Source organism: Notamacropus eugenii, chromosome 3 (assembly GCF_028372415.1).
Source record: "Notamacropus eugenii isolate mMacEug1 chromosome 3, mMacEug1.pri_v2, whole genome shotgun sequence".
NCBI lineage: Eukaryota > Metazoa > Chordata > Mammalia > Diprotodontia > Macropodidae > Notamacropus > Notamacropus eugenii.
Window position 1 is genome coordinate 48,577,396 of NC_092874.1, and position 20,981 is coordinate 48,598,376.

A 20,981-nucleotide genomic window follows, 5' to 3' on the forward strand; every position below is an offset into this window, starting at 1 on the left:
GCCACTACCGTTGTTCTATTCTGTGTCAAGCTTGACTTTCCCTTTCCCTTCTCGTTTTAAACACTCACCTTAAAAGCAGCCGTGACACTGTGGATAGTGTTGGATGTGGATGAAGTCTAGAAGACCTAAGTTCAAATTCTGCCCCAAACAAGCCACTTAATCTTATTTACCTCAGTTTGTCTATGTATGTAAAAAGGAGATGATAATAGAGTGTTTTGAGAATAAAACTGATGTTATATAATGCCTTACAATTATTTTCCAGTTTTATTCTGAAAAACTAGAAAATAATTGTAAGGCATTATATAACATCAGTTTTATTAGTATGCCCTTTGGATTACATTTGTCCAGCTACTGGCAAATCTATTCTTTTTTTATTTTTTTTATTTTTTTAATGTTTAACAATCACTGCCATACAATTGCGATTTTATCCCTCCCCACCCACCCCCCACTACTTCCCTCCCTCCCCACGACTGCATACAATTCTGTATAGATTCTACATATACTTTCCTATTGAGTATATTTTCACTATAGTCATGCTATGTAGTCAGACTAAGATAAATGAAAGAATCCGTATAACAAATCAGAACACGATACACAAACAGATACACATACACAAACATGATCTGCTACATTATGTGAGTGACTTCCATATTTCTCTCTCTGAGTGTGGAAGGCATTTTGCCTTGAGGTCCACCATTGGGATTTTTTTTTTTTTTTCAGAAGTTCTTGTGTTATTACAAAAATCTAAGTCTACCAGAAAAAGCTCTCACACACTGTGGTTGTTGCTGTGCATAAAGTTCTCCTGGTTCTGCTCCTTTCACTCAGCATCAGGTCATATAAGTCCTTCCATGCCTCTCTGAGGTCTTCTTGTTCATCATTTCTTATGGCACAATCAAATCTATTCTTTTTAGCCATTATTATGCATACTGCTTCACTGTCCAGGTGCCATTTTTATTATGTAAGCTGTGGCCCATAAATTTAAATTCATTTATTGGATGCCAACTAAAGCTCTTGCCTTTGATGAATAGCATTTATGAAATTACCACCCATACTCCAGAGTCTTTCATTTGTGCAGGACTTTCAAACTTTAGTAATTCTTTATAGATTCTTTCTGAAAGTATCACTTATATTTAGATGAATCCCAGAAGTGGTTAGTTGTTCAATCATTTAGTCATGTCCAACTTTTTGTGACCCCCATATAAGGCTTTTGTGGCAAAGGTACCGGAGTGGTTAGCCATTTCCTTCTCCAGTAGATTAAGACACATAGAGGTTAAGTGACTTGCCCAGGGTCACTCAGCCAATGAGTATCTGAGGCCAGATTTTAACTTAGGGTTTCCTGACTCCAGCCCCAGTGCTCTATCCACTGAACTACCTAGCTGCCTCCATAAAATGTGTATTTTGTCTGTATGTATACGTATGAACATAAACTTGATGTGCCTATGTGATAGACATGCATGTATGTGTCTATATGCATATACATGTGTATTTGTTCAGTTGTTTTCAGTCATAGCCCACTCTTCGTGACCTCACTTGGGGTTTTCTTGGTAAAGATCCTAGAGTGGTTCGCCATTTCCTTGTCTAGCTCATTTTACAGATGAGAAACTGAGGCAAACACAGGGTTAAGTGACTTTCCCAGGGTCACTTAGCTAGGAAGTGCCTGAGATTGGATTTGAACCCAGGATGAGCAGTGTTTCTGACTCCAGGCCCCATGCTCTATCCACTGCACCACTAAGCTTCCCTATACTGTAGTGGTAGTGGTAGTCGTTCAAGTTAGGCTTGACAAGTTTTAAATTGTTGTAAGTTACATCCTGTATACTTGCCTGTCTCCGTATCAGTCAGTCAGTCAATGATTCATCAAGTATTTATTAAATGCCTACAGCGTGCTTGGTGCTTGGAACAGAAATAGAAAGAATGAAGCAATCTCTACTCTTAAGGAGCTTATATTCTGACGGGGAGACAACAAGAATATGTACAAACATTTAGAATAAACGTAAGGAAAATGAATGCAAGTTAGTTAAATACAAAGTAATTTGAGAAGACAGCGGTTGGAGAGATCAAAAAAGGCTTCCTGCAGAAGATGCTGCTTTATATGTGTGTTAAAGAAATGAAGGGATTCTCTTAGGCCACAGTGAGGAGGGACAATGCATCGTAGGCCTGTGGGAGGGCCAGGGCCCAGGCTGCAAGACAAGAATCAGCAGCGTAAAGAAGGTTCTGGGAGACCAGAGAGACAGGCGGGGCCAGTTAAAAAGAAAGGAGCTTTAAAAGCTAAACAGAGCTCTTCCATATTATCTGACAGGCAAAAACCAATGAATCTAGGTGAAAAGTAGTGAGGGCCTGAATTAAGGTGGAGGCTGTGTGAGTCTCGAGAAAGGGTTGTATGCTAAGATGTGTAACTAGAAACAGAAATATTTGGTCACTGATAGGAAATGTGGGGTAGGAGAGATTAAGGAGTCAAGTATAGTGCCAAAGTTACAAACCTGGAAGGCTAGAAAGGCGGTGAGCACACTTGTAGGAGGAATGAGTCTCCACCACTCCTCTCTCTTCTTTCACTCACCCTGGTTGTTTTCCTGGAGGCTTCTATGGCTCTGCAAGTTATTTTGTTTCAGGGGGAAATAGATGAAATACTGTTCTGGGAGCAACTGATGCCCGATAATAACAAAGTGGTAGGAAAACGTGAAGTTTCTGGGCATCTGCGTGGAGAAGAGCAGCGTCTGGGATCGCCCCAAGGAGGGAGCAAGGGAGATGGGGACTGAGAAACTGGCTGCAGAGCAGGGCGAGGGAGAGCTACAGGAGGGGGGAGCAGGGAGCCATGCAGTGACGGGAAGGAATGGAGGTGCCGGGAGGAGCCCCGGGCAGAAGTGGACCTGGGGATTTGGGTGGTAGGGTGCCTTAGCTCGGGCACTCTCAGCACTGGGAATGGAAAGATGAACAATGAGACACCACCAAGTGCAGACAAGGGCTGCAAGTTTTAGCAACCGTCAGTTCCTTCTTTGGGGATGGATACCATTTTTCATCATAAGACCTTTCTAGGTGTCTTGGATCATTGTATTACTGAGAATAGCAAAGTCCTTCACAGCTGATCATCTTAGAATATTACTGTTACTTTGTACACTGTACGTTTCATTTTGCATCAGCTCGTGGAAGTCCAGGTTTTTCTGATAGCACAGGCAGGATAAAGATTTTAATAGACTAAGATGAAGGGCATTTTATAAATGTTTGTTGAATGAATAAACCATCTTTTTTAAAAAAATTAGTTCATTTCAAAATTCCCTTCAACTCTAAATTTCTGTAGTTCTTCCTGTCAAAGTAGTGAGACTTCTGTGAAAGCAGCTTTCTAAGTTTCCTTTAGGTAAAGATCAATAGAATGTGATTTATTTTTTAATCTATGCAATGTACACTAATCCTTTGTTCAATTGGATGGTATAGAACACTGTCCTAGGCATTGTAAATGGAAGTAATCTATGGTATTATATATTTAATAAAAACCTTTTTGTTGTTAAGTCATTTCAGTCACATCCAGCTCTTCACGCTCCCGTTTTGGGTTTTCCTGGCAGAAGTGCTGGAGGGGTTTGCCATTTCCTTCTCCAGCTCGTTTTACAGCTGAGGAAATGGAGGCAAACAGATTGAGTGACTTGTCCAGGATCATGCAGCTAGTATGTGTCTGAGGGCAGGTTTGAATTCAGGAAGATGACTCTTCCAGACTCCAGGTCAAGGCCTCTAGCCTAGCTGCCCTTGGTGAAAATACCTCATGATAAGTCTCGAACATCTCACCATGTTGAAAGACATTCGTAATTTTCAGATCAGGTTATGAGAATTTGAAACACTTGACTTGTTTTTAGAGATTTTTAAACTTTCTACGTGTTAATTATAGTAAAGTATAAAAATAGTAAACACATTATAACATTTTTGTTTGTTTTAATTTTAGATGGAAAGTGAAATTTCAACTACTACAGATGATTATAGTTCAGAGGTAAGATTAAATGATCTTGGTGTTTCAGATATCAAAAAGTTGAACTAAGAGTTTTAAATATTTCTAGTGGCTCAAACCCTTCCCCCACTTTATTTTTAAAGTATATCATAAGATGATAAATTTAAAAAAACATTTTAAATTATTTTATCTTATGGTCTCTCTTGAAATTGTTAAAGTAGTAAATCTATTTGACTCGTTTCAGTCTTATTCACTTAGACCTTCCATTATTGTTTCTGTATTTTCCATTTATGTGGTTGTGTGTGTATGTATGTACGTACCAACATGTATGTATACACACGTCTACATATACACATGTATATCTCCTATTATTGTATTCCTAGTATAAGTGACAACTGAAAGATTGCTACATGTACGTGAAGTAGAATATGCTCTGTAATTCTCTCTTAATATTTAATGTCTGCTTGAATTCTTGTTAATTATGTTAATTTTTTATTTTGAAAAAGTGTTGAGATATGGTTACTCTTTTTAGATAGTAAAGCTAATCTAGAAATTGCATAATTGTAAGAAATATCTTGTTTCTACATCAGTGACATGTAAACATACATCATTTTGTGATTTCATTTACCTTTCTTTGATTTTATTATTTTCTTTGGCCCAGAGACATAGAAAATAGTATTTTTTATCTGAATGGTTCAGCCCTTCAATTTAGATCCATTGACCTAAACACTTAAGAATATTCATTTCCTTCGGTGTTTAATTAAAAAAGCATCATGGTGTTACTTTGGGAAGAAAAGTCAACCACTTTAAATTAATTGTAGGCTGTAAGGGGAATGAAAATTTAAGTTTTTAAGAATTTTGTTTGTATAGAAGCATTTATTTAGTATTTGAACTGAGATATGAAATGATGAGAACATGATTAAAAAGTGCTAATTTTTTTTTTTTGCTTAAAAAATACTTATGGAAAGGGAAATTAGTACTGGAAAATCTGGATATTTATTTGCAAATTTGTCCTTGATTTGCATACTGTAGGACCAGTGAAGTGCTGCTAAAAATTTATCATCATCCTAACAGAGAGAAGAGTTAAACAAAACCCCTTAAGACAAATTTGAATTTTTAAATGCAAAAACAAAAAATGTAGTAATGGGGACTTTATAGATTTGGTATAAAAAATATCTTGGTCCTCTTACTAACTTGTGAGGCAATCTTTATCTTGGTTCCTTGGAGAAATTTTCTGCATTCTTATTGTGTACAGAAAACATGCTACAGAAAATGATAACAGTATTTTAAATCATTTGGTGTTGCTTGAAGTGAATGAAAACAGAAGTTTAAGGAATTTTTATGACCTTGATCTCAACAAAAAGAGGTAGGGATCAGCTCCATCTGAGAGTGATAAGAAAGAAAGGTTGAGCTAGAGAAAGGGACAAGGTTTGGGAAGGATAATATGGAGTTAATAAAATAAGAGATATAAGAATTCCTCTTAGCAATGAAGACCTATCTATAATTAGATAGTAGGGAGGCCACTTGAAATTCTTAAGCAGACAAGTATCATAGCATGAAATTACATCCTTGGATAACAAATCTTATTTCTTTTGGTATTTTGAAGTTAATCATTTTTTGCCTGCATAAATGAACCTCATTTGGAATTTCTTTGAGATTCAGCCAAACCGCATTAAGTCCACCTATGCCAGATCAGGTCATTGTTGCTCACTGCCCAAGTTAGAGCAGCATAAACACCTAATGTGATCTTTTCAGACAAAATCCTTTTTATCATTGTGGTCATGACAAGCACCCACAAACACAAGGATTTCTCTACGAAGGGGACTTCATGTAAATCTATGACTGTCTACTATGGACTGCTTGGGTGTTTTTCCTGTGCTTCAGATTTAAGATGAAAGTCCAACACTGCCCTCCGTATCTGCATTGCCCTTCGGTTCTCTTCTGTTTATTTTTTAAATTATTCATCCACCTTTTTTTCTTTTCTTTTTCTTTTTTTGGAGATCACTATCACCACCTCTCCAAAATGCCCCACCAAAAAAGCTGCCTTCCTCCCTTATAATAAGAAAAGTGAAGTCACACAAAGCAGATCCACACATTGATCACGTGGCACTCTTTTAAAAGCTAGAAATAGCTGTTCTGTCCATCAGTCCCCACCCCAGATTTTTCTGCCCTGTTCTCATCCTTTTCTTTCCATGTGTCCTCATGTTTTCCCCCAAACTCTTCCTTCCTAACTTTCCTAGTTCTGTTGAATAGTGCCACTCCATCCTTCTATTGGCTCATGTTTCTACTCTTGGGAAGAGCTGTAGTGGCTCCTGTTGAAGAACACTGGAGATTAGCCTGTGTTGACCTGCAAAAGGGCAGAAATAAGGAAAAAAACAGTCATGTGGAGATGGATGTTCTTAATAGATTGGGCAGGGGTGAAGATTGGTAGGGCAAGTGGGGGTGGGGAGAGAGGCAGGATTGGCAGGATGTTCCAAGCCTTGTCTTTAGTAATTTTATGTAAGCTTCCATCTTAACATCATTTTCATCTTACTACCAGCTTCCTGAATATTTGTATTAATGTTGTAATATTAACCTAACACTAGTAAGCCATTGGATTGGAAATGGGATGTGGCATGAATGTACCTTAAATATAGCAATTGAAAGGAAAAATTTTGATGAGATGTTTCATAAGAACTGAACTAGTTTCACACAATTTTGTTAAGACAACTTAACTATTTTTGTCACAATTGAAATATTTTATCCTTCTGAAATGGAAAGTGTACTTATTTTGAATTGCAGTTCATTATCATATCCTTATCATGCATCTGTAAAAATTTAGTCTGAATTGAATAAATTACTAATGAAGCATTTTTTGTCACAAGTTTTCTAGAGAAAAAATATATTTCTATTAGCTATAGATTGTTTTCTTTAAGTTGATGACATATTAAGAAATTGTTCTTATACAGGTAAATGGTTGCAGTTTGGTGCAAGCAGATATTCCTACCAATTTATTAATGGTACAGTATTACCAGTTATTTAATAATAATAACAATGTTTAATACTAAGAGCACTTGTCTACTAGCTTACTAATCAGTCTTTTCTTCTTTATGTGGTGCTATCTTTGTGATGTATACATGCCTTTAACCTCATACAAGACATTTGTTTTTTGTTAAAAAGCTTAACATTAACAGAATTTTCAACTATTCTTTATGTCAGAACTTGCAAAGTTCAAATTACATTAACCACACAGCAGGTCAATAAGCTCTTAGATGATATGGAAATCAGAATTTGAATAAGTTCCTCTTGAGGAATGCTTTAAGTACTGATTTTTAAGGAACTTGAATTGATTTAGGAAGAAGAATTTGGAGTTGGTGAGTCTTACTCGGAGCAAGGAGCACAGTTTCCTTCGAAACGACTAGAGATGATGGAGAATGAATTGGCTGGGAAACAGCAAGAGATTGAAGAGCTAAACAGAGAACTTGAGGAAATGAGGGCAGCATATGGCACGGAAGGATTCCAACAGGTGTGCTTACCTTATGTTGCTTTCTGTTTATCTCTTATCAAACGGAAACCCTGATATCAATTAGGAGTGCATGACCACTATTTAGAGATGGTTTTAAACAGGAATGTTAAAGTTATAGTTGTCCTAATATAAATTGGACTCCTGACACATTTCATTCATATTCCATGGTCACAATTTTCAGTCCTTGTACATTGTGTGGATAATATTCGGAAAATAAATCTTAGAGTCATTTGTTGGAGGTTTTTAAAGTATATAATAGGAAAACCTTATTCATCAAGCTTTCCTGGTATCAGCCTGCGCAGAGAATGAATTCTTGCTATGCCTGACCAGATTCGCTGCAGACCATAGGCTGCAGATATACAGTGGAACTTGGAGAATATGAAAATGTATCATTTGCTTCTTGATTTAAAAGAGACCTGTCTTTTGAACATGTTGAGATTTTGGTACCATTGACATTTGTATTATTATAATATCTGTCTGTTTCTCATTCCATTTAAAATTTATTGCTCTTTATTTTTCTTAATTGCTTTGTATTTCATATTTCTGCCTTTAAGTTTTACAAAAATTCCCTTTTTTCATTTATTTGCAGTAATTTCTAAAGAACCTTTAGTAGTTTAAGCAGTATTTAGTTGAATTCTTTATTGCTGTGTTTTCGATTGCTATTCAATAGGTTAATTTCAGGAGGTTAATTTTTTGGTAACTGAATTAAAGATTAGTTATAATTTTTTGTTATTTAGTCTTTCTCAGTTGTGTCTGACTCTTCATGACCCCATTTGGTGTTTTCTTAGCAAAGATACTAGAGTGGTTTTGCCATTTCCTTCTTTATCTCATTTTACAGATGAGGAAACTGAGGCAAACTTGCTCAGGGTCACACAGCTAGTAAGTGTTTGAGGTTGGATTTGACCTGATGAAGAGGCATCTTCCTGACCCTAAGCCTGGGGCTCCATCCATTGGACTACCTAGAGGCCCCAGTTATAATAATAACAGCCATAAATTTGTATGGTACTTCATGATTTACCTAGTTCTTTTTAAGAATTTTTCAAGTTCTTAAAGTTCTTTTAAAAGAACTGTTTACATATGTTATTCTTGTAATAACTCTAGGAGGTAGATCGAGCAGATGATACTATCCACATTTAACCAATGAATAAGCTGAGGCTCAGAGCTCAACCCCAAGGTCACACAGCTAGTAAAAGACAGAAGTGAGCCTGGATACCGGCTTTTCTGTCTTCATGTCTTTCACTGTATTTCATGTGTCATCCTGTAATAACAGTGTTGGACACTGTTTTATGGCAGTCCACATAGACAATTGTGACTTTAAAGCACTGCGGTTGCATAGTTGGCGTGAGTTCTTACGGGGGCTCTCAAGTGTATTGGGTGACCACTGATGACAGGCCTGTTCTCCTTAGGATACAATGAAAAAGAGAAAAAAATCACTGTAGTTAGAGTGACATTTCTGGTGATTACAACTGCTGACAGAAGAAAGCACTACTACATGTTCCTTAGTAGGTATTCATAGAGACAAGAATAAGGGTATGTCAGTAATATTCTGTTTACTTGATGTCTTCAAAAGGAACATGAGGGAAGGTGGAATTTTCTTTTTCCTAGTGGATAGTTAACATGTCTTCATATTCTGTCAAACTAGGAAATCAAAATACTTTTCAGTTAAACTAGTGAGTCAGAAAATCTAAAGTACCAACTTAGAGCAAGGGTAGAAGAAATTGATTTGACTGATCTAATAGGAATACATCCATCTGCTATTTAAAAAAAATAACATCTACCCTCTCTGTTAAGACCATCAAGAAGGTAGAACATTCCAGAAAAGCTCCTGTGGCAATGAAGTCCAATGCTGAACAGTTTTCACTGAAAACACTTCATGAGTATACGGAATGGTTTTACTAGTTTTGTATTTTTATTTTCCCACAAGTATGGGAATATGTCAAAACAAAGAATTTGGTGACCACATGTTTGCACCCTGCTTCCATAATATTATTGCACTAGCAAAAATATTACCCATTTTTGGGAAAGAGGAATACAGGCTTTTGCTTTTGGATGATTTGTAACATGTTTTATATCATTGAATATTTGAAAGATTCTAAATTTATGTGAAAGAATTTTGCTATGAAATTGATTATGAAATTCTTTTGAAGGGTACCTCAATTAAATCATGTGTCTATTTCCTCCATATTTAGGAAGAAATTCTGTATTTTCTCCATAAATATTCAGGAATAATTCCTCTTTTACTATAAAGTCTCTTGGTAGGGGATTCTCATTTCCTCTATGATTTTGTTTTTCTCTCTGGACCAGAAATCCTAGAACCCAGTGTTTCAATTAACTTTACCAGGAAAATCACTTTAAAAATCATTCAGCTTTATGACTAACATTACTGTCATCCATCTTTTATGGCTACACAAGTATATGTCCGGAATAAAAGATTTATTCCTTTAATAAATATTATGAGCAAAACAGTGCTTTCCTTTGAAAGCTCCATTTGGTATGTCTGTGGCATACATAGGTAAGAAATTTTGTGTAAAATAATAGTTACTTTCCTTAGAAAAAATGCAAAGCAAAAGTTTATTTAGGGAAAACACAAATTCAGAATTACAGATTTTAATATTCTTGCCTATTGAAGTTGTTCAGAATAATTGAGTGATTTTATTGTCAAGATGAAAAATAATGATAGTAACAATGCAGATATTATAACTCAAAAATAAAATGTAACAAGTACTCTGTGTGTTATTGGCGTTTAGAGATATTGGTGATGTCCTTGTCAAGGAAGACAATGAAGACATTATATATCAGTCTATATTCTCATGATCACATGGATATGAGTATTCCTACCGTTGTTATCAGTAACGGTCCATTCACACCTTGTCATCCTTTGCAATAATTGTTTGAGCCCATGCATAATTTTTACCTAGAGTTAGACTAGAAGCACTGAGCATTCCTGACCAGAAGCATATAATGGTCAGACACACTGTACTTTAGGAACATCAGTTTAGCAGCGATGCAGCTTGGGCAAGGCCAGAGGCAAGGACACCAATTAGGAGGCAATCCGGTAACATAGGGAGAGGGCATGAGGACCTGAACTAGGGTGATGGCCATGGAAATATTTGTATCTCATATAACTATAGCATTTGCTATGATATATGATATATATATATATACATATATTATATAATAGCATGTATTGAACTACATGCTGATTGATTTAATGAAGAACACGACAGATCTGAGAGAGGGTTGAGGGTTAGAACTAGCGATTTTTGACAACTGTTTGACTGTAGGGATGAGGGAATGGGAAGAAGCTAGTCTAATGGAGTGAAGATATTTACTATGTTACTGTTATTTTAGGAAACTTTGATTTCTCAAGTAGAGGCGTTCCTTCTGGTCAACAAAGGAATTGCAACCCTTCCATAATTTATTTAGATGTCTTCAGGAGTTTCCGTGGCTCCCAAGTTCGTCATCCTAAAATTAATCTGATCATGAGTTGCTTTCATTTAGCTAATTGGGTACTAGAATGACGTACACACTTTTGTTAATGTAGCCTAAAATTATATTCCCTTTTGTTTTGATCGACTGTGCAATGTTGCTGGTTCATTGATCTCTAAAGTTCACTAAAACACAGAGACCATTTCTCCAGGAACTGTGTGTAGATTCATCTCCCTCAGCATGCACTTGTACTTTTGTTTTTTAACCTAAATTCAGCACCTTATGTCTGTGTGTTTTATTGTATCTTATGGTTCCAGTCTGTTGAGATCTTTTGTGTTCCCAGTTCTGTCATGCAGGAGATTATCTGTCCCAGTTTTGTTTCACTATATATTTGATAAAATTCTTCATCTGAACTGTCAGTAAATTTTTTTTAACAGAACAGGGTCAAGGATAGAGTATCTAGTGGACAGAGCGGGTAGATATTTCCCTACAAATTGATATCATTATTTTAATCACCACCCCTGAATGTTCAGCCAGTTTTGAATTCACTTCATTGTATTATCAGGTCGCTAGGTGGCGCAGTGGATTGAGTCCTGAGTCTGGAGTCAGGAAGAATCATCTTCCTGAGTCCAAATGTTAGACACTTAGTAACTGTGTGACCCTGGGCAAGTCACTGAACCCTGTTGGCTTTAGTTTCCTCATCTGTAAAATGAGGTGAAGAGATGGCAAGCCACTCTAGTATCTCTTCTAAGAATATCCCACAGGGGGCCATGAAGAACAATTGTAAAATTATCATTTATTTTCCCTACTTATCCACCTTATCCACAAAGATCTCTCTAAAAGACAGAATCCACTATTTCCAAATCTCAAATAAATTGTAGGCATGTCTTTGACATCTTGAACCCACCATGTTTAGTATATATACTAAATTTGTTACTATAGCGTGAGAGAATATTATCTGTGACCATTTCAAGATGTAGCACTAGGCTCTAACTAAAAAATATGCCTTAGATATGGAGATAACACCTACTTCTTAAAATTATGGAAACTCTTTCATGTGTCCATGAAAATGCAGTTCAAGCACAAGTGGGTTCAGGTTGTCAAATAGATTCTTTAATGATACATAGATCATAGATAGTTCTAAATGCTGCTGACAAGTCAGAAGACTAGTAGAAACTGTAAAGATTTTCTAGAGATTGAAAAAAAAATGAGAAAAAGGCTTGTTTCAGTTTGGGTTCACTGCTTAAATTAAAGTTATGTTCTTAGGTTATACAACTTCACATTTCACCATTATGATGACAAACAAGCAAATGACCAGAAAGCAGGAGGTGTTATGGCATTGTGGATGAGCACTGGACCTATTTTGTCATCCCGGGCACGTGTCTTACCTGCTTTGAGCCTCAGTTACCTTATCTGTAAAATGGCGAGCGAGTGACAACACTCATTTTATAGATCATCTTTGTAAAATATCTCCAAAGTGTTATATGAATGTGAGCTATTTTTTCCCACAAGAGAGCAAATTTTAGGGCCCATTCTAAGCAGTTCCTATTCGTTCCTTTGTCACAAACCATCTCTTTCTACAGTTATGTCTTTGGCTTTTCACAATAACTTATTCACAGTGGGAACCCTGAGTCATCAAGAAAAAAGGTCACTTAAATTCAGCATCCTCCATTTAAGAAGACAGCAAAGTATATCAAAACTTCCCCTGATTGTACTAGCTGGTCCACCTGTTTCTCTTGCTCCTTTCGCTGCCAGACTTTCTGAAAAAGTTGTTTGTACCTGGGACTCCCCTGAGGCCCTTCGAGTCTGGCTTCCCCACCATTGACCATGGGGACCTCATTGGACCTTCTTGTCTTCCCACCCTCTCTGTGCCGCTGCCCCTCCCACTTCCTCCTCATTGTGTGTCTGGGCAGTGTGTAGTCAGCTGTCCTGATCGCTTGCCTTCTCTATCTGCCCCTGGTGACTGATTTACTTAGATGCTTCACCATACTTCTCACTATGGGCTCTTGGCTGTCCTTCCGGGAAAATAGCTTCTTATTAGACAAAGTCTCTGGACCTGCCTTGCTCCACCTTTTCCCCTGCCATGTTCTTTTGAAGTCAGATAGGTGAAAGCTTCTAGAGCCATGCAGTCCTGAGGTCCATTCCACTGAAGCTCAGTAGTGACGACTATGAGATCAGATTTCCTTCCTTGAACTAGCAGATAGCTAGACTTTACTTTTCTGTTTTTCTGGGTGGGAGTATTAGGAGAAACTTATCAGAGGAAGCTATGCAGAATGACCACCCACTTAGGGTTTCAGGCTCTTTACAAACCAAAAATGCAACCCAAGTCAGCGAGGGAAGAGAAGAGGTCAAGATTTCTATAATGGCTACTCTGTGCTAACCACTTTACAAATATTATCTCATTGGAGACTCACAACAACCCTCTGAGATGGATACTGCCATTATCCCCATTTCACAGTTAAGAAAATTGAGGCAAACAGATGAAATAACTTTTGTTACACAACTAGTAGTATCTGAGGTCAAATTTGTTTTCAAGGCTTCTCAATTCCAGACCCAGTGTTCTATACATTGTACCACCTAGTGGCAGCTAGAAGTAAACGTTCTTAACACTCCGTTAGGAGACTCTTAATCTACCTTTAACCTGTATTTATTTCTATCTTTTGAGACTCTTCCTATCCTTCAAGGCCCATCTCAGTTGCTACCACTCCCTTGAAGCCCTCTCTAATCCCCCCAGATGTAATTCGTTTCTCCTTCATTAGAACCATGTTATAGCTCTCCTGGATCAATCATACTTTAATTTGTATCTGGGTTTGTTGTTGTTTTTTTCTTTCTTCAAAGTCTTTATCTTCCTCATTTGAGTGTAAACTACTTGAAATCCAAAGCTCTCACATCTTGTTCATCTTTATATCCCCAACAGCACCCAACACGATGCTTTGCATATGTAGTAGGCATTTAATAAATTGTTAAATTTAATTAAAATGATTCAAATTTCTGTTTAATTCAGACACTTATAAAGATATCTGATGTGAAAAATGTGGTAGAACATATCTCTGATCTGTGCTTCCAGGGAGATTGAGGCTTGCAGATATCCTGGGTATTCCCAACTGCAATGAGATAAGCTGATCAGATGTCTGAATGTTATGAACCCCAGGGTCTGGGAAGCTACCATATTGTCTGAGGAGGGCCAAACTGAACCAGGTTGGAAATAGAAGAAGTCTCCAGCTCCTGTGCCAATTAGAGTAAGACTGGACTCATAAATAGCGCCTGTGCTTCTGTCCTAGGAGAGATAGGAAACCAGCTCTTCAGAAAGAAGAAGGAAATGTCTGCTTCAATAAGATTTAGAATCTAGCATATTATGTCAACGTTTAGCCATAAATCATTTTAATAGTAATCAACCTGTAATTGTATTTTGAGTTGTTTTTGATCACCCATTTTCACTTTTTTTAATAGCTTCAAGAATTTGAAGCTGCAATTAAGCAAAGAGATGGCATCATAACCCAACTTACGGCTACCCTGCAGCAGGCAAGAAGAGAAAAAGATGAAACTATGAGAGAATTTTTAGAAGTGACAGAACAAAGTCAGAAGTTGCAAATACAGTTCCATCATGTAAGTCTGATTGATGGTAAATTTTCATTATTTGATAATAGTATAATTTATTTCTGGCAACTTTTGTGTCTTTCAGGATAAATATTATGTTCACCTAATATTTGTTTATTATGGATTATTATATAAGGAAAATAATGGGTGCCAGTTAATCTCATTAACCAAACATCAGTTTATATTTCCCTTTTATTGGGTTTTCTGCTTTCTCCTTTTGTTTTCCATTTGAAGAATTACAGATGATAGAAAGTTCCATGATTTACATTACCATTGTTTACTAATGGCTTCTATGTCTGAGATTGAGCTTTGTCCTCAAAATAGTAGGAGAGCTAAATAATTTTCTAAGCAATAATAATAATAATAATAATAATAATTCCTTAGAACAAAAAATTCTTTGAGCAAATAATAAGGCTCATGGTTATTCTTTCTCTCCCCCTCAAAAAACTCCTTTACCATTCATTTGTAGTTTGTAATGTGTGTGCGTGTGTGTGTGTGTGTATAGAAGCAGAAGTGATCAAAAATCTGCAGATAAAGTGGTAATAAGCAGAGGTAGAATTAATAACCAGATGGGTGTCTCTTTCTTTTCATGACGATTGTTTCCTTCATAGCTGATGAATTAAGCATGATATTAACTGCAAAAAAAAAAATCTGTAAAAATCAAATTTCAGGCTTGAAATTTACCTTTCATCATGCTACCTCTTTTTTCAGTGGACTTTATTGAACACATTTTCATAAGCAAGGCCAGGGCTTTCTCCTCCAGGTTCATTTTGAGGATACCTCTTACAGGGTCACCCAGAAACTTTGTGGAAGAAGGAGAAACTGACCGTGTGAACCTTGGCCTGCAACAGGGATTCTTAACTTGGGGTCCAGGAGCTTCATTTTTTAGTGTTTTAGTAACCACATTCCAATGTAACTACTTTCTTTTGTCATCCTTTTTTTTTTTAATTTTATACTTTTAAAGACATTATTTTGAGAGGGGAAAGCCGAGATGGCAGAATAACAGAACAAGTATGACACAATTCCTCCAACACAGACTTTCCTCAAAGATTTGGAAAATGCACCAAGTCAATTCCTGATCAGGAAATTTAGAAACAAAATTACAGCAAGGCTTTTTTTTTTCTTTTCTAATTAAGATTAGTATAGGGAGTCAAAGAGTTCTCTGGATATTGGGGACAGGACCTGTCCAGACATATGGCTACATGCCAGAAATGAAGAAGGACTGAGGCTGTGTCCCGGAGCAAGAAAGGGACCCAGCCTTGTTCAGGAACAGGTGCCCAGTGACAGACCTGCCCCAGACCCAAGGTGAACTCAGGAGGGCACCTATGCCTAGGGGTGGCATCCCAGGGTAAGGAAAAGTGGTGGACCTTAGGCTGTGTCCTGAGTGAGGAGCAAGTCCAGGACTCTGACCAAGAAGCAGAGCAGGGTCTCTGTTCTAGCCACCAGCCTAGTTTGAAGCCTCCAGTGAAATAATGAAGATGGGAATCCCAGACAAAAGGGGACCTTGCATTTTGGTCACACAGAACCAATGACAGTGTCTGAGTCCAGCCACAGTCTACTGGAGCTTCCAATGAAGAACAAGCCAACGCTAGTGTTTGCATTCCCAGACCAGAGCCAGAAACTTGCAGAGCTCAGACCAGGAGGGCAATAATCAGACATGGCCCCAGATCACATTGCTTTAGGAGCATTAAGAGGTTTCAGGTGTCCAAGCTGAGTGGTCCTTGAGGTCTTGGAATTGTATAACAACACTCAGCCCTCCAGGAAAGCATCAGAAGGATCCAAGACAACAAAATCTCAGTTCAGACATTTCTCCCAGAAATGCACAGAGCCCAGTCCTAACATCAAGTCCAAAGTCAGGAAGGAGGCTGGAAAAATGAGCAAACTAAAAAAAGTCACCATAAAGAGATATTATCATGGCAGAAACACTCAGGACACAAACTCAGAAGAGACTGGCTCCAAAATGTCTACAAACAGAGCCTCAGATATAAACGTAGCTTGCACAGAAGTTTAACCAGAATTCCTGGGAGAAGGGAAACAAGAGTGTTAGAAAGAACTCAAAATAATTTTAGAAACCAAATGAGAGACTTAGAGGAGAAAAATTGAGGAAAAAAATGGGAGCTGTGGGAAAAAAAATTTGGAAAGTTTATTAATGTCATGGAACAAGAGGTACAAAACCTTACCAAGAAAAAACTCCCTAGAAGCTGGGAGAAGCAGTGGATAGAGTGCCAAGACTGAAGTCAGGAAGACCTGGGTTCAAGTGCAGCCTCAGGTACTCACTAGCTTACTAGTGACTCAGGGCAAGTCATTTAACTCTGTTAGCCTCCATCTCCTCATGTGTCAGATGTATGTGATACTAGTACCTACCTCCCAAAATTGTTGTGAGGATAAAATGAAATAATGATCGTCAAGAGCTTAGCACAGTACGTAAGTGCTCATAGTGAGCACTATATAGATATTAGCTATTATTATTAAAATTAGAATTGATCAAATAGAAACTAATGTCCATAAGACAAGAAGTGTTAAAGTAAAAAAAAAAAATTAAAGAAAATATAACGTATCTCATAGCAAAAACAGCTTATGTGAGAAACAGATTGAAGACAAAAAAGTATGTAAGAACCACTGAACTACCTGAAAGTAAATGACCAAAAAAGAGCTTAGATACGTTTCAAGAAATTGTAAAGGAAAACTTTTCCAGATATCTTAAAACCAGAAGGCAAAATAGAAATAGAAAGAATCAGCTGATCACCTCCTGAAAGAAACTCCAAAACAAAAACTCCCCGGAATATTGTAGCCAAAATCCAGAGTTTCAGGGTCAAAGAAAAAACACTACAAGCAGACAGCAAAGAAGAATTCAAGTACCAAGGAGCCATAGTTAGAATAACACAAAATTTCCCAGGCACCACTTCAAAGGAACCTTGGAATAGAATGTTCCAGAAGGCAAAGAATCTAGGGGCTTAGAGCTAAGAATAACTCAGCCACTACAAGGAGAAAAATGGCTTTGTAATGAAATGGAAATCTTCCAAACATACCTAGTAGAAAGATCAGAGCTCAGTTAAAGAAACTCAGGACTTGAGAGAAACACAAAAATGTAAACGTGATTATACTCTTTGACCTAGCAATATCACTGTGAGGTCTGTTTCCCAAGGTGATAAGGGGAAAAGGAAAAGAACCTAAATGTTCTAAAATATTTATAGCAGTTCTCTTTATGATGGCAGAGACCTGGAAATTGAGAGGATGTCCATCAATTGAGGAATGGCCAAACTAGTGTTGATGTATGACTGCGATGGAATACTACTTTGCAGTAAGAATTATAAGCAGGTTGATTTTAGAAAAACATGGAAATACTTGCATGAAATAATGAAAAGTAAAATGAACAAAACCAAGAAAACATTATATATAGTAACAGCAATGTTGTTCGAAGAAGAATTGTCAACAACTAAGTTATTATGAGTATTATTATGAGTATTAAACACTCAAATCAACCATAAAAGACCTATGAAGGAAGATGCTGTCCACGTCCAGCAAAAGAACTGATAAATAGAAGTATGCATAGAATGGTTCTACATCTCTTTGTAAATCTGTGTCAAATGATGGCCTTTTAGTTCAGGGTGGAGAAAGGAGGGAGGGAGACAGTTTGGAACTTAACATGTAACACAAAAATATTAAATTTACATTTAAAATGTAAAGTAAAAAAACAGATGAATCAAAGAACAAATCGTAGAAAAACATCAGCAATTTCATTGAAGACAAGAACAATAATGAGACAACACGTCAAAAGTTTTGGAATATAACTAAGATCTTACAGAGAAATTCATATCTCTAAACACTTTGTCAGTAAAAGAAAGAGTAAGTCAACTAATAGAAACTCTGAAAATCAAAGAAGAGACTAACAAAATTAAAAAAAAGAAATCATTGAATTAATAAATAAAACTAGAAGCTGTTATTAAAAAAAATAAAGTAAATCAGTAGCTAACTTGATTTTTAAAAGACAAAGAAGAAAACCAAATTAGCAGTATCAAAAAAAAAGTTTTAAAGATGAATCTACTACCAATGAGGAAGAAATAATAAATTATTGGGAACTGTTTTGCCCAGTTATATACCAAAAAATGGCAGGATAAATGAAGTCAAACAATATTTTCAAAAATATAAAATGCTCAGATTAACAGATTAAAATGCTACCAAATAGAAGACAATCCAACATTAGAAAAAGAAATTGAAGAAGCCATAAATGATTTCCAAAGAAAAATACCCCAATATCAGTTAGATTTACAAATGAGTTCTTTCAAACATTTTACAATTAATTCTACTACCACAAAAACTGGAAAAGTTGGAAAAGAAGAGATCACAAGAAATTCCTTATATGTATAAACACGATCATGATACATAAACCAAAGAGAGGCAGAACAGAGAAAAAAAATTGGACCAGTATCACTAATGAATACTGATGCACAAAAAAGGATTTTTTAAAATAAAATGTCAGCAAGGAAACTACAACATATCGCAAAGACTACAAACTCTGACAAAGCTGGATTTATACCAGGAATGTAGGGCTGATTCAGTATAAGGAAAGCTATAAATATAATAGATCACATTAATTTTTTAAAATTATATCAATAGATGCAAGAAAATCTTTTGACATACTGCCACACTCATGTGTATTTAAAAAAAAAAAACAAAACTCTTGAAAACATAGGAATTGAATCTTTCATTTAATAGTGTAAGTCAAATCAAGAGCCAGTGTATCTGTAATGTGAATAAACTAGAGGACTTTGTTCTAGTTTAAGACCCAGGATGAAGCAAGTAGGTTCATCATCACTACTGCTGTTTAATATAATACTCAGCCTGCTAGCTATAGCCAGAAGAGAAGAAAGAAAGCTCAGAGGACGAGCACAGGCAAAGAGGAGACGACTAGCATTTCTGCAGATAGGGCTTAGATAACTGTTTACTTAGACAGGCAGCTGAAAAATAATTGAAACAATTAACTTCAGCACAATTTTAGGATATAGAACAAACCCCCGTAAAACATCAGGGTTTCTGTATATAGTTCTAAAATAATTCAGCAGTAAAATAACTACAAACAGTATTACATACCTGTCAAAGCAAAAACAAGAACTACATGAGAACAACTGCAGTGTAAGATATCTTTAGACAGATAAAGACATCTGAGTAATTAGATCAATATTAACTGGACGTGGGCTAAGCTGAGCCAAAACAATAATGACTACGCTACCCAAGTTCTAATTTACTTTTTCAGTGCCGTACCAACCAAACTACCAAAGGATCACTTTATATAGCTAGGAAAAAACATACATCAAGAGGACCTAACGATCAAGAATATCAGGAGAATTAATGAGAAAAAAAAAGTGGGAAGAAAAAGGGCCTAGCAGTACTAGATCTCACACTAACCTACCACAAAACAGTAGTCATCAGAACGTTTTAATACTGAGTAAGAAATGGAGAGGTTGATCAGTCAAACACAATATATAGGGGCAAATGAGTGTAGTGTTAGATAAACGAAAATATCCCAGAATTCACAAACAAAAACTTGAGAAAACTATAAAGCAGTCTAACCGAAACTAGTTATAGACTAATATCTCTCATCTTATAATAAGACAAACTCCAAATAAAGACGTAATTCAGAGAGAAGGGTGACATAAACAGGTTAGAGGAGCAAAGAAGAAATTACCTGTCAAAGTAAGAGCGTTTCCCAAAGTGATAGTCAGAGGAAATGAATGGGCACTTTTGTAAAGGAAGAAATCCAAGTTTCCTATGACTGTATGAGAAAAAGTGCTGTAAATCAATAATTAGAGAAATGCAAATTAAAACAACTCAAAGGTACCACCTTATGCCTATCAGATTGGTAAAGTTGACAGAAAAAGAAATGACAAAGCTAGAGGGTCTGTGGGAAAAAAGTATATAATATGCTGTTAACTCTGCATTACTACGAACTGGTCCAGCCATTCTAGAAAGCAATTTGGAGCTATATACAAAGAGCTAACTAAGCCGTATTTATTCTGATCCATTGATACCGCTACTAGGTCTGTCCTCCCATAGAGAGCAAAGAAAGAGGAAAAGGGCACATATGTACAGTATTTTGGGATTATTGCAATAAAGAATGGAAACTGAAAAGGTGCCTATCACTTGGGGAATGACTGAAGAAATGATATATGTATGTGATCTAATGCTGTTGTGCTATAAGAAACTCATGGTGCATGTTGAGATGTTTGTGTGTGTGTTGTGTGTGTATTTTTTTATATGACCAATGTGGGTATTTGTTTTAATTACAATATTTGTAATAGAGGTTTTGTTTTGTATCATTTTCTTATTGGAGGTCAGTGGGAGGGAGAGGAGATATTTATGAAAATAAAATTGAGTTAAATTAAAAAGTTATTTTGAGAAGGGATTCGTGGCACAAAAAAAGATTAAACTCCCTCCAGCCCCCACAACTCCCTAGTTAACTACTTAATCTGTGAGCTTTCTTGTAATAAGGACATGAGAACTATAGAGAGGGTTATGATGAGA

The 20,981-nt window shown here is 36.5% G+C and overlaps 1 protein-coding gene and 1 long non-coding RNA gene across 3 annotated transcripts in view; one reads left to right on the forward strand and one right to left on the reverse strand.

The window, feature by feature from the left end:
• The window catches only part of LOC140530917 (uncharacterized), a 1,083,438-nt gene that overhangs the window by 150,624 nt on the left and 911,833 nt on the right, over window positions 1–20,981 (reverse strand). The window lies entirely within an intron of this gene.
• Window positions 1–20,981, forward strand: part of LOC140531006 (A-kinase anchor protein 9-like) — a 62,209-nt gene that overhangs the window by 22,333 nt on the left and 18,895 nt on the right. The window contains exons 4-7 of the mRNA XM_072650206.1: window positions 3,926–3,970; window positions 6,877–6,927; window positions 7,263–7,433; window positions 14,313–14,468. Coding sequence (XP_072506307.1) covers window positions 3,926–3,970; window positions 6,877–6,927; window positions 7,263–7,433; window positions 14,313–14,468 — 423 coding nt within the window. The remainder of the gene's footprint in view (window positions 1–3,925; window positions 3,971–6,876; window positions 6,928–7,262; window positions 7,434–14,312; window positions 14,469–20,981) is intronic.